The following is a 14,561-nucleotide window of genomic DNA, read 5'->3' as shown; positions in this document are numbered from 1 at the left end:
ATGGTCATATTTTCAAAAATAAAATATATAAAGTAAAAAGTTGTTCAAAAACATCAAAATCAACCATTTATTTAGGCTTTCCATAGGATTAGGTAGGGACAAACATTTACAGGTACTTTAACAGAACAGTAATGAGGGTAGATTCCTTTCTCTTCGTTAGATTGCTAAGCAAAGAATCACTCCTCTTAAGCACAACTCCCGGGCAAGACCCATCTACAGAGGCACTCAACTAATGCAGTCTGTCTACAGTATATGGAGCAAAGATGTTGTACACGGATACAAAACATGTGACGAGCGGTTTTAACATTTACAATGCTGTGTAACCTGGGAGCATAACAACAGTATACAGCATCAATGAATAGACTTTATAAAGACACCCCAAGATGAAGCTGTACCAAAACATGAAGCAAAAATACAGGGTACAAATTATGCTTTCAAACAAAACTATGTTTTAAATGGATGACACATTGTTCTTTGTAACAAATTTAGCTTGATTGGCAAAATCAGATTGTTTTCAAACACACTACTAATGACATTGTTGTACAATATCAAAAAACCTCTAGGACAATAACTGAATTTCCGTTGTCCTCATGTGCTCGAGTGCAATTTTCAGCCCTAGCTCAAGTGGCATCTTGTACGTACATTTATGGCTTACTGGGTAAACAGGTCCATACAAACTGTGACGTTACAGTGACAGCTTATAAACAAACTATGCTACAACAATATCTTGGCGAAAAACTACTTATCAGCTAAATTACCTAATGTAAACATGGCAAACTGTACAACTGTACATCTTATCCAGAATATTTACAAGTCAGTTTGTTGATTTCCCCGTGTAGTAGACAATTGCAAAAGCGCCAGAAAATCTACTCTAAGCTAGTTCATCCCATTTATTTAATTTGCTGCACTAGTTTTAAAGAGTCACTAAACTCTCAATCCAATAAAACATTTCTGGTTTCAGCACATACACTTATTTAAAAAAGGTTGGCCTTTAACATAAGGCAAATTCACACCATAAGGTGCCTTGTTCTTATCAATGATACCATAATGTAGTATGTGGGGAGGACTGATGGCTCTTTGGGGTAAATGCACTTTTAAACAGTATCATAGTTTGCTGTCTTCCCATCAATTATGTTATATTTAACAAAACATTTGAGTGCAACACAGGAGTGTTTCTACTACATCAGAAAATGTGCAAAATCTGCTCTAAAGCAAAGTGACAGTGTTGTGAATTCTACTGTACAAGGAACTGGGAGAAGGGGTCTTGCTGAAACCCATTCAAGACCCTTAATCCAACATATATACAAGGCACTAAGGAGAGGAATGAAGGGCCATCCAGCAGAAGTCCTTTTAGTCAGGTCTGAATATAGGATATTTTGGTAAGAATTCTATAAGAATAACCTGCAGAAATAGGAAAAGGACAATGTTAACACACTCAAAAGGTCTTTCCTGTACCAAATTATATTAATTCCTTCAAATTGCTCAATAAGCATTGACTCGCATCATGAACCAAGGACAGCTTACATATTCCATCATGTTGTTGCTCTCGCATTTTCTCCTGCTAAGTTTCCAGTGTAGCCCTAGCTGAAGGGTAGACAGGAAGACATTGGTTAGACAAAGCCGTGCGGTAGATCTTCAAACTAGATGGAAGCACTTCAGATACTTGGACACAATTTACACATAAGGGTTAGCAAAGGTCAAGCAGTGGCCAGCGCTTAGAGGTAGTTTCCTTAATGTGTCTACGCCGCTACTGACTGTCAATCAAAGCTTTGAGACACAACAAAATGAACGTGCCATTTTACTGCTGACCTTTCCAGTCTGGTCAGCCTCTGCACTATATCAATGAATCAGATGAGGCCAACAAGCATTTGACAGGGTCAAATGTTACCAACCATTTTAATGATCGTTATCCACCACACACCAAGAACTAAACACCTTTTAACATGTGGCAAGTCGGCTTCGATTATCAATCTTGAAGCTTCTCACCTTGTGATATAATCTGTTGTTTTCCCATTCTAACAATTTCTGAATGGATCTTCGTGCCTGAAAACAAACAGTTACAAATTTGTGCAAATAAACAAAACATGAACACACACTGGGTTTTCGTGTTAATCACCCTGTCAAACTCTTCAAACACATGGTTAACAAATGCCAATAAAACTCTCAGGGCATGTAGACTTCAGAGGCATTTATGGACTGAAGCCTTTAGTAACCAGCTTGTAAGCTGCATGTCATGGCCAATAACTTGCAATCTCCAGCTGTAAAACCACCACCTTTCCACAGCATTTAACTCAACAAGCCATGACTTCTGGTATATATAATTTTTACACACTGTTAATAAGTGGATGCAGTTTGTTACAACATGTTTTATACTTTCCTTGTTCAAATGGGGCAGTAAGTAATTAACAGTGTTTAATGGGGAACGCACTGGTTATACTTGAGGAAGAACTCACCCTCTTGTTTAGGCATATGACAGGCCACAGACTGCAGCCCACAGTACAGCAACAGCACAGGCAGCCACAGAGCAACCATTTCACATTGACTGGTAGATTCTTCTTTAAACACGCATTAACACGATTGACACTAGTCTTGAACTCCTCTGGTGCAACCTAGACCAGACAGGAGAAGCAATGCAGGGTTGCAAACATGTTAAGAATATCTGTCAACAGAGAACCTCCTTCTTTGAATGTTTATTCGAAGTCATTCTTTGTGCATGTAAAAAGAAAATAATAGGCAATACCAAATAAAAAGGCTTAATATACATATTTACAAAGCAAAGTAAAAGGAAATATAAAGAACTCCACAGAGGGGGCCTGGGTAGCTCTGCGAGTACTGACGCTGATTACCACCCCTGGAGTTGCGAGTTCGAATCCAGGGTGTGCTGAGTGACTCCAGCCAGGTCTCCTAAGCAACCAAATTGGCCCGGTTGCTAGGGAGGGTAGAGTCACATGGGGTAACCTCCTCGTGGTCGCAAATAGTGGTTCTCGCTCTCAGTGGGGCGCGTGGTAAATTGTGCGTGGATCGCGGAGTGTAGCATGAGCCTCCACATGCTGCGGGTCTCCGCGGTGTCATGCACAGCGAGCCACGTGATAAGATGCGTGTATTGACTGTCACAGAAGCAGAGGCAATTGAGACTTGTCCTCCGCCACCCAGATTGAGGTAATACATAATACATGAAAATACATAAAAAAACTCCACAGAAAATGGTTTGCAAAATTGTGTTTTTATTTTTTTCTTATGATCTCCACAGATCAGCTGAGATCTTGCAATTGTACGCTTATTACTTGCCAATCAAGCTCTAAAACTCTCAGAGTAAAGGGAGGACAAAAAGATTGAGATAAGCCCATGGCCTGTGGCTGTGCCGTCTAAACAACATGAATGGCTGCTCATTCCTCTCTGGGTATGTACGCCATAAAACCGGGGTCGTAATCTTTTATGACAGGATGCAAAGGTCTCTTTGCAAACAGCAAAAGACCTCGGAATAAAGCCCAGCAGGCCTGATCTGCAGCTTTCAGTCATAATAATCCTGACCTCATCCATCACATGTCACCCTGGGCCACAATACTGGAGCTTCATTTTATTGCCCCGCACTACCCTCGGCCTGCTCTTCCCCCTGCAGCCTTTTTGTATTTCTGCGTCCGACCCAGGAAGCTTCCCATTCTTGTGGATGGCACGGTCTTTATTTCATTATTTTGTCACCTGGAACTGTGTCCTCCCAGCACTGGGGTCCCTGCCTACCGGAGCCCTGGACGGTTTACTTATTGACAGATTTTGTGGTGCACAAGGGGCACTCTTGGATTAAAACCATTCAAGAAACTTCCAAAACATTAAGGGATTCTTTATTTATTAGAGCTCATATCACTGTGTGTGTCTTATGGTATAAAGGTCAACAGGGAAATCAACACAAAGATATTGTATTCACAACAATCAGTACGATTAAACATAGATATTAGTTAGAGATCATTACCTTTCCTGTGAGAACACAGGGGAACTCTGTGTCAAATTTGCTGCTTAGTCCAAACCTGCAAACATATTTTTAAAAAGGTTATGATTGTGTTAATGGCTCTCTGTGGTATGACAGAAAATGGGTTAAGTTTAAGTTAGATGTTAATGTAACTAAAGAAGTTTAGTTAGAAGGCAAAATGATAAGCAGCATATAATATAATAAACAGATTCTAGAGGCTGTTTAATGGTTCTGGGATTTGTCTGTTAATTATCCAGTACAATGTGCTGTACTGTTGTTCAATGTAAAGAATATTATGTTGTTTACCATATTAAATAATAAACCAGTTAAAAAATTGCTATACCACTGATTGCTTTTCATACAATGTAAGACATGTAGGCAAATAAGAGAAATGTCCACACTGTCAATTGCAGTCCTGAGAACCCACATCAATACACATTCTGGATATTTCCCTTTTGCCAACACACCTGATTCAACTCATTAGCTTGTTAGTACAGCCTCCATGACTCCAACTCTGTGTTAAAGGGATAGTTCACCCAAAAACACAAATTCTCTCATCATTTGCTCACCCTCATACCATCTCAGATGTGTATGACTTTCTTTCTTAAGCAGAACACAAATTAAGATTTTTAGAAGAATATCTCAGGTCTGTATGTCCATACAATGCAAGTGAATGGTGACCAGACTCTGCAGCTCCAAAAATCACAAATGAACATAAAAGTAATCCATATGCATATGTTTCCTTTATGTGTTTTTTGGAGCTACAAAATGAAATACAACTTGCACTGTATGGACCTAGAGAGCTGAGATATAGCCTACTTCTAAAAAACTTAATTTGTGTACTGCTCAAGAAAGAAAGTCTTACACATCTGAGATGGCATGAGGGTGAGTAAATGATGTGAGAATTTTCATTTTTGGGTGAACTCTCTCTTTAATAAAGGAAACAAAAATGTGCAGTGATGTGCGTCCCTAAGACTGGAATTGAAAACCACTGCCCTAAGGTTCTTGTATTTCACGGAAGTCTGTACATTATTACATATATTACAATATTATAAGATACTTTGCCAAGAAATCTTGCAAGTTTACTTCAGTATGTGTCCAGTACAGTACAGTAGCCCACAACTTAATATCAAGGCAAAGACCCTAACGAGTTTGAGTGTGGTTACGGTGCAAGCTTTATCCATGGCAAGTAATAAAACCATAAATCTCTGAGCTAACAACCAACCAGACTTCGAGTAAGGAGGGCTGATTCTTCCGCTTAAAAATCACTGTCAGGATACACATTGAAGAGGCTCGGCCTACATGTATTTTGATAGCACAACTTAGCGACAAAAACATGCACTGAGCTTAGCATGGAGGCTACACACAAATGACATGAACTAATAGTGATAAACAGCAGTGCCGCTGCATTCATACGCTTACACGGTGATGTGACCGGCCCCACGCATGACCACAGGTTCGGGGCAATATCTGACGAGATGCTCTTCACTCACAATCCTCTCATCTTCGTCTTCTAACTCATAAATGGTATCAAAGTCCGCCATGTTGGGCAGTAGGACGCTCATGACGTCTCCGGCACATCGCCAATGACGTCACACAAGTCCTATACAGAAACGTCATCGGGCACAGGCGGTGACCAACGTCATTCACAAATACATGCAACTGCTGGAAGCAAACTGTTGAGTTGATATCATATTTTAGCCATTGCTACAAAACAGACTTTCGAAAAAGAGTTGAAGGTGGAAGAATTGTCCTCTTTTTAAGACCGTTTTATACGGTGGCCCATGGGTGCTCATCACAAGAAAATTAGCAAAGCAAATTAAAGCTCAACACAACTAAATTAAGCCACAACACAATTAAATTAATCAGCAACACAATACAATTATCAGAAAAGAAAATGCCTAACTTTGTTGTGTTGTGTATTCATATTGTCGTGCTATGGTGTTTTCATTGTGTTGTGTATTAATATTGTTGCACTTCGGTGTTTTCATTGCGTTGTGTATTAATATTGTTGTGCTATGTCGTCTTCATTGTGTTGTGTATTAATATTGTCGAGCTATGGCTTTTTCATTGTGTTGTGTATTAATATTGTTGCACTTCGGTGTTTTCATTGCGTTGTGTATTAATATTGTCGTGCTATGTCGTCTTCATTGTGTTGTGTATTAATATTGTTGCACTTCGGTGTTTTCATTGCGTTGTGTATTAATATTGTCGTGCTATGGCGTTTTCATTGTGTTGTGTATTAATATTGTCGTGCTATGTCGTCTTCATTGTGTTGTGTATTAATATTGTCGTGCTATGGCGTTTTCATTGCGTTGTGTATTAATATTGTCGTGCTATGTCGTCTTCATTGTGTTGTGTATTAATATTGTCGTGCTATGGCGTTTTCATTGTGTTGTGTATTCATATTGTCGTGCTATGGCGTTTTCATTGTGTTGTGTATTAATATTGTCGTGCTATGGCGTTTTCATTGCGTTGTGTATTAATATTGTCGTGCTATGGCGTTTTCATTGTGTTGTGTATTCATATTGTCGCGCTATGGCGTTTTCATTGTGTTGTGTATTAATATTGTCACGCTACGGCGTTGTCATTGTGTTGTGTATTCATATTGTCGCGCTATGGCGTTGTCATTGTGTTGTGTAATAATATTGTCGCGCTACGGCGTTGTCATTGTGTTGTGTAATAATATTGTTGCGCTATGGCTTTTTCATTGTGTTGTGTATTAATATTGTCGTGCTATGGCTTTTTCATTGTGTTGTGTAATAATATTGTTGTGATATGGCTTTTTCATCGTGTTGTGTATTAATATTGTCGTGCTATGGCGTTTTCATTGCGTTGTGTATTAATATTGTCGTGCTATGTCGTCTTCATTGTGTTGTGTATTAATATTGTCATGCTATGGCTTTTTCATTGTGTTGTGTAATAATATTGTTGTGATATGGCTTTTTCATTGTGTTGTGTATTAATATTGTCATGCTATGGCTTTTTCATTGTGTTGTGTAATAATATTGTTGTGATATGGCTTTTTCATCGTGTTGTGTATTAATATTGTCATGCTATGGCGTTGTCATTGTGTTGTGTATTAATATTGTCGCGCTATGGCGTTTTCATTGTGTTGTGTATTAATATTGTCGCGCTATGGCGTTTTCATAGTGTTGTGTATTAATATTGTCGCGCTGTGGCGTTTTCATTGTGTTGTGTATTAATATTGTTGCACTTCGGTGTCTTCATTGCGTTGTGTATTAATATTGTCATGCTATGGCGTTGTCATTGTGTTGTGTATTAATATTGTCACGCTATGGCGTTTTCATTGTGTTGTGTATTAATATTGTCGCGCTATGGTATTTTCATTGTGTTGTGTATTAATATTGTCGAGCTATGGCATTTTCATTGTGTTGTGTATTAATATTGTTGCACTTCGGTGTTTTCATTGTGTTGTGTATTAATATTGTCGTGCTATGGCGTTTTCATTGTGTTGTGTATTCATATTGTCGCGCTATGGCGTTTTCATTGTGTTGTGTATTCATATTGTCGCGCTACGGCGTTTTCATTGTGTTGTGTATTAATATTGTCGCGCTACGGCGTTGTCATTGTGTTGTGTAATAATATTGTCGCGCTGTGGCGTTTTCATTGTGTTGTGTAGTAATATTGTCGCGCTGTGGCGTTTTCATTGTGTTGTGTAGTAGTATTGTCGCGCTGTGGCGTTTTCATTGTGTTGTGTATTAATATTGTAACGCTATGGCGTTTTCATTGTGTTGTGTATTAATATTGTAGCGCTATGTCGTTTTCATTGTGTTGTGTATTAATATTGTAACGCTATGGCGTTTTCATTGTGTTGTGTATTAATATTGTAGCGCTATGTCGTTTTCATTGTGTTGTGTATTAATATTGTAACGCTATGGCGTTTTCATTGAGTTGTGTATTAATATTGTAGCGCTATGGCGTTTTCATTGTGTTGTGTATTAATATTGTAACGCTATGGCGTTTTCATTGTGTTGTGTATTAATATTGTAGCGCTATGGCGTTTTCATTGTGTTGTGTATTAATATTGTAGCGCTATGGCGTTTTCATTGTGTTGTGTATTAATATTGTAGCGCTATGGCGTTTTCATTGTGTTGTGTATTAATATTGTCGCGCTATGGCGTTTTCATTGTGTTGTGTATTAATATTGTCGCGCTATGGTGTTTTCATATGCGAGTAAATTTCGCACTATGCGACCAAAAAACGTCTGTTGTTAGCCACTGGCAAGTAAATATAAAAATTTCGCTCGCCAGTGATAGAGTTGTGTAGTGTCGAAGCGCCCGAGGCCCTTTTACTGAATAAAAAGCAGTTGATTAAGAAGCTGGATTCAGCCTAGTCTTTCCCTGCATGCTGTGTCATGAGCGCGCAGGAAAAAGCACTTGCGTGTCATTCAGTTGAACTCCGAGCATCTCAGGGAAATTTCACAATCTTGACCCCTAATTTTCAGTATTAGGTTCCTACCTTGTGAATTTTGTTAAAAATTTGTACGAAATTTCAAACAGTGACAACAGCTTGTATCATTATTAAAAATGCGATTTCATGACATCATATAAATTGATAGAATGTGAAATTTGTGCATTTTTAAAAAGCTAAAATGTGATTAAAATTATAAAGCAAAATCTAAAAAAATTATTCTTTCTCCAACATGATCGTAGAGGGTTGTCTAGTGTGGTTTTATTGTGTTCACTTGCTTACCTAAAAGCTATAGCAACATTTGAAAATATTGAGATTTATTTTGTAGGATATAAATGATTTTAATTTAACAGGGTTTTGATTAGGTGTTTGAAAACAACACACAAAACCACTGCTTACACATTGTATAATTGGACTTTTGTCTCAAAATAGTTACTCGATATAGGCCGTGTGTGTCAACTTGCCCTGGTCTCTCCTATGTCTGCAGGTAGTTACCCCCAAATGTTAATTTATTATTATTATTATTATTATTTTCAATCTGGTTGCAGTCAAATTTTTCAATGAAAACTTAATTTTGCTCAATTTGGAAATCTATCCTGAAACGTTGTGTGCTGTCCCCACAATTAATCTGTTGCTTTCAGTTATTGTCAACATTTTTGTTCTTCAGAAGACTTTTTTAATTAACCTCTAAGAATACATCCTACAAAATCATTTGATCTTATTTAATAGACAAATATTAGCTATATGAGCTAATTATTAAATTGTAATAAATGCTACATTTGTAGCCTACAGAAAGCATTGAGGTAAAGACACTTCACTGATTTTGTTCCTCCACCCTAAACAGGCCCAAAATGTAGGTTTGTTTTTCAAGGAAATGCTTTTGTGCATTCTGCCCAACAATCAAAAGTGGTGGTAAATAGACCACATAAATGTAACCAGGGCTCTTTTCACAATTTTCGTTGGTTTAATGACTTAACAAGACTCCATAAAACTTTCTGGCAAAAACATTTTATATACACATTTGCTGGAATCAAATGTTCTACCCGTATCGCTGACACCTGCACATCACACCTGTGAAAAGAAAGTGAACGACGTGCGCTTTGCACACTAACTGCACCATAAAACATCCTGACATTGATTGCAGGTCAGTGGTTTACAATAAAAGTTTAACAGTTCCAGGGCAAGGATCATTATACGTCCCGAAAAACACTGTATACCTGAGCTTTCATTTTATTTACAAACATTTAGATACATTTACCACATACAGAAAATGATATTTATATCTTAATTGATCAAACACAAACAAACCTTTAAAATATTTAGTCTCCCGAACAGACGAACAAAGATTAGATGTACGTTCTTTTTTCTCTTAATTTTAAAAACTATTCTATTAAAACAATATTTGAAGAGCCTCCAGCATTTCGTAGCATTTAAGACGCAATTCTTCTTAGTGGTAATCCACAACACGCGCCGCGGCCGCAGGATGCCTGTCATGTAATAGGTTGTAATCCTTTTTTAATCAAGTGAGTGGTCGGGCTCTGTCCTTTCAGTGTGTTGGAGTGCTCAGTTTAAGTTGGATGTTCCAAGTTCGAGTTCACTGAGTGACAGTAACTTGCTGAATGTTCCTCATAGATGGTAAGGTGTTCATTCCTTGGGGTGGGTAGAGAGAACCGTGTATATCTGATGGACTCAGTGACCCTGGTACCGGAAGGGGACTGACAGAACCTGGATCGCTGTGGACTGATCCACTACTTCCATCAGACTGACCCATTTTCTTTTTAATTAACTTCCTTTCCTTGGCCCTCCGGTTTTGAAACCAGATCTTCACCTGCGGGAACAAAATATAAAAATTATTATTTTATTTTGTTATTGTTATTTTTAAACAAATGAGGCTTAATCTGTAAATGGAAGAATTAAATCAAATTTAAAATGAAAATAAACAGGCCTACCTGTCTCTCTGAAAGCCCAAGGTTTACCGCTAGCTCTGATTTTCTTCTGATTGTGATGTAGCGATTAAAATGAAATTCTTTCTCCAGCTCCAGCCTCTGGTGGTCTGTGTATACCACTCGATATTTCTCCTTCGTTCTCGTTTTGCCTATAGAAATGGAACATGAAATAAATAATCAGAAAATGTACGCATCAGATGAAAATAATAATAATGATACTCGTCTGTAAAACATGCACCTCAGATAAGTAACCTATTTTTTCAAAAATGTAAAATACTTCATTAAGCGTCATGTGGAAAGAAGTAAAAAAGTAACTGAAATGTACTATGTGTGCCTATGATGATGCCATTATAAGGCAGAGAAAGAACTTGTGCATTGTGGAATTTCTATCAAATTAAATAAACAAATGTTTTTGTCATATTGACTTTAAATGTATAACTTTATTACATGTATCATTGCGTTTACATTCACTGTGATCTCTGATAGGCCTACTATAAATCATATAGGCTATAAGCCATTGAAATATTCCTTGAGATGTTCAAGCTAAGATTACATCGCTCTGCATCTAGATATGCAAATTGAGCCTCTGATCTTCTTTGAGGAGAGTTTTTGAACAAACTGCAGAACAAAGAGACTCGAAAACATTACCCAAACGCCATTGATGTATTAAGAGACAACACACATCTTACAAAGAATTACAAGGAGATACCATCAAAAATCTTTTCCTCAAGCCAAGAGCAGGCTGCACTTGTTTGGTCTACAGAGAAAAAAATAAAGGAATATTATGTACGACTAGAAACATCAAGAAAGTGATTCATTATAATGCTTTTTGTATAATGTTTATTCATTCAGCTGCTCACGAGACGATCTCGCGTGCCCAATCTGAGGCCAAACTGTTTATGCATAATGATGAACACTTTAGTGAAAGTTCGAGGAAGTCTAACAGCTAATGTGCAAGAATAATTAAAAAATAGCAATTTCATCTATTTTATCTATGTAAAATGATGTAACTTTTTTTTCTGCAAGTTTCGTCGCGTTGTGTTTTTTTTTAACAGGCGCCAGAGACAGGAGAACTTTATTTGCTGTGAAATGTGTCACTTTTTAAGGCTATATAACCCTCATGAACGGAGACAGGGGAAGACACGTTGCTGCATATCAAAGTGAAAAGGTGTTGAAAGAAGTCGCCGCCTGAATATGACAAAACCTGAGACAATGTAACAGGAAAAGTAGACCTCACATCTTGTTTACGGGAGTCGCAAATTAGCATTACAAGTGACCCTGGCGCCAATTCCCATCGCAACACCTCAATTTTGCCACAAGTAACCTACATTTGCCTCATTCGTTAAATATTTGGAGGGATACATATATTATAAAGTAGGTGTTCGATTTTATTTTCTTGCAAGGAATTGTATTATCAGTTTAGTAGAACTGGACGTGCAAAACTACTCCATTTTCCAATTTCGTAGGCTACTAAATATTTAGTCGAATTCAGTTACTTGATGCAACAACAAACTCTGTAATAAATAGTTTTTTCACCGTGCCGCATTTTTCGCAGTAACTACTAACGAAAAAGCATAAAATAAAAAAATTAAAACCCACTGAAAGTAAATATCAGGTGTTCATTTAGATTTATTTTATTATTATTTTTCTGCTTTGTCTTAAATGTATTATTATTATTATTTATTTTTTATTTTTTTGCTTTATTTTGTTATACTATGATTAATGTTTTTATTTATTTATTTAGTTAGTTTGTTTGTTTGTTTTACCGTTACCATCACTTTTGATCATTAGAACCTGTGTGTAAAAAGCGCTAATACGCGGAGGGAACATTCATTGATACTGAAATGTTCTCTTTTACTAGTAGGCCTAATGCCATTTTTATTCTATTTTTATAACTATTTTAAAATAGTTTAAAAAAGATCAACCAAAAGCGTAGGCTACTGTCATTCTGTACTTTCATTCTCTTTAAGCACTTATTTCAACACCTCCCCATCATTGCACAGTTTGCAAAAATAGATTAATTGTTTACGAAAAAAATTCCCTGGTTATTTTATTATTATTATTATTATTATTATTATTTGTATTTAATAAAATGTGAATTAACATTTCTTGAACCTTACCTGTTGATGAAGACTGGGCCGTTTTGCTCATCCACTGATAGGAATTGCGTCTTTCCCTCTCAGGGGAAAGTTGGGCCACAGAAATGTTTTCAGGTGGTGGAGGCAACACTGCTGATCCCGGACCATGCATGACATTATAATCAGGCGAGCAATAGGAAACTTGTCCCGGGGAAGAATTGTTCATAGGTGTAGAAATAGTGTTTGGCGGTCCGAGGCTGTATGCGCCCCAGTCCTCTCTCGGTGCGCCATAAGGAGCTCCCCATGCCCCTGCTGACTGAGCGTGTGTGTCCATGTTGGGCACATGATGGTATCCTGTAAAATCTGAATATTGAGGTGTGGTAACAAAATTTTGTGGTGGAAGGCTGATGCCAGATCTTCGCACAGGTCCTTGGTGATACATGCTGCCCTCTTTATCCAAAAGGTATCCAACGTACATGATTCGAAAGAAACCCCTAAAATGACTTTTTTAAGGCAACATGCCAGCCATGTATCATGCCAAGTATTACTTAAATTCAGGCCTGACTCGATCAAGCTTTTTTGCTGTTTATTTGATGAGATATAGTCCAAAATGATCTCCAGCTCAAGCGACGTAGTCCTTGACGTGCTTCAGTCAAACTTGATGTGACTCTGTTGTCAAGGTGGTGGTGGTAAAGGTATAACCAAGCCCTCCTGACGTCAGCCACGACTTCAAAACCTTTGGATTTGCATTCAAATGACTCGCCAATAACACCAACAAACCCTCAAATTCCTCTAGCGCCAGATTTTGGCATCATCTAAAATCACCTCTGATATATTCAACAGATATAGTTTAACTTGTAGAATCAGCTTCTAAGATGTAAATCATTTGTTAAAATAGTCTATCCCCAAAGCAGTCAATTGGAAAGTTTTTTTTTTTTTTTTAAGTCTGTCTCAGTTTGACTTCTAAAAATGCCTAATTTTGTTCAAGCAAGTTGTGAAACTTTTTATTTATTTATTTAGTTATTATTAGCCTATACATTTTATGAGTTAGGTAGTTAATACCACAAATGTATATAGTACAACCAGGCCAAAAAATTAAGCCTGCTCATAACTACTATATTACTATAGTTATAACGATGACAACAACAACAATAATAAACAAGTCTTCTTATTGTTAATAATAGAATAACAAAATTAATAATAATAATAATAACAATATGTATTATTATTTATTATTATTATGCATATTAGTATTGTTGTTGTTGTTGTTGTTGTCAAAGACGTGTTAATCATAAAATTGAAATAAGCTGAGAGGTGATTAGCCAGGCATCGTCATTCAGCGATTAGTGGTCGCATAGTACAGTAAACCTGTGGTTATGGGAACGTCACATCTGCATAGTAGCCATGCCACTTTCTCGCCTTCAGAGTCGATGCATATTTGTTAAGTGATCGGTACTCTTGGATAAGAGGTGCAAAGCGTGAGAAGGTGTCTTGATGTAAGGCGAACTTACTACATTCCGCATCCCTCACACCATGACACTCTCGAGTCACACTTCACAGCTAATTCCGGTTTATGGAAAACTGAGGTATCACTTACAGTACCCATGCGACAACAGTGTGTCGTGCGTGTCACCATGTAGTCGAAAGATTTAACGACTTGTTAATTCTTATTACTGCCAGGTTTATGGGGTATTTTAATCACTGACATATGCTGACAGTAGCCTGTTCAGTAGGCTTGGCTATCTTGTCTCAGATGTTGGGTGGGAAAAGAACAGTTCATGTGAAAAGTAATGCCTTATTAATTACAAAAATCTTTAACAAACCAGCGAATACAGCCTAAAATAGGGAGGCAATATGTTTTATATTTGTGCTCTAGAAACAAAATATTTCTAATTTAAACAGGGATGCTTATTACAGCCATCTACTAAAACACACACTAAAACTTGCCTTTTAATAAATAGTATAGTGTGCCACTTTAAAATACTTCAGTATATTATCATAAATGGGTAGTTGACAATTAACATGCCCATGATCTTTTTATTTTTTAGATTAAAATGTATATACACAAACAAGGTAAAGTGTGTATTTTTAGTGTGCATTGCACACTAAATATTTCAATGTTTTCAAATTACCTTATTA

At 37.2% G+C, this 14,561-nt stretch overlaps 2 protein-coding genes across 2 annotated transcripts; both read right to left on the bottom strand.

The window, feature by feature from the left end:
• Positions 1-53: 53 nt before the first annotated feature.
• Positions 54-5,529, bottom strand: LOC127417912 (cysteine-rich hydrophobic domain-containing protein 2-like). Its single transcript, XM_051658177.1, has 6 exons — positions 5,387-5,529; positions 3,968-4,022; positions 2,454-2,609; positions 1,987-2,043; positions 1,525-1,584; positions 54-1,401 (listed from the first exon to the last, which is right to left on the bottom strand). Exons 1-6 carry the CDS (start codon positions 5,527-5,529, stop codon positions 1,351-1,353), a joined length of 522 nt encoding a protein of 173 aa, XP_051514137.1. The 3' UTR covers positions 54-1,350.
• A 4,463-nt stretch (positions 5,530-9,992) lies between these two features.
• LOC127417983 (homeobox protein CDX-1-like) lies at positions 9,993-12,900 on the bottom strand. The gene is made up of 3 exons (XM_051658276.1): positions 12,465-12,900; positions 10,348-10,493; positions 9,993-10,226 (listed from the first exon to the last, which is right to left on the bottom strand). Exons 1-3 carry the CDS (start codon positions 12,898-12,900, stop codon positions 9,993-9,995), a joined length of 816 nt encoding a protein of 271 aa, XP_051514236.1.
• Between the last annotated feature and the right edge of the window lie 1,661 nt (positions 12,901-14,561).

This window comes from Myxocyprinus asiaticus, chromosome 27, assembly GCF_019703515.2.
Source record: "Myxocyprinus asiaticus isolate MX2 ecotype Aquarium Trade chromosome 27, UBuf_Myxa_2, whole genome shotgun sequence".
NCBI lineage: Eukaryota > Metazoa > Chordata > Actinopteri > Cypriniformes > Catostomidae > Myxocyprinus > Myxocyprinus asiaticus.
This window is presented reverse-complemented; position numbering and strand designations above follow the sequence as displayed.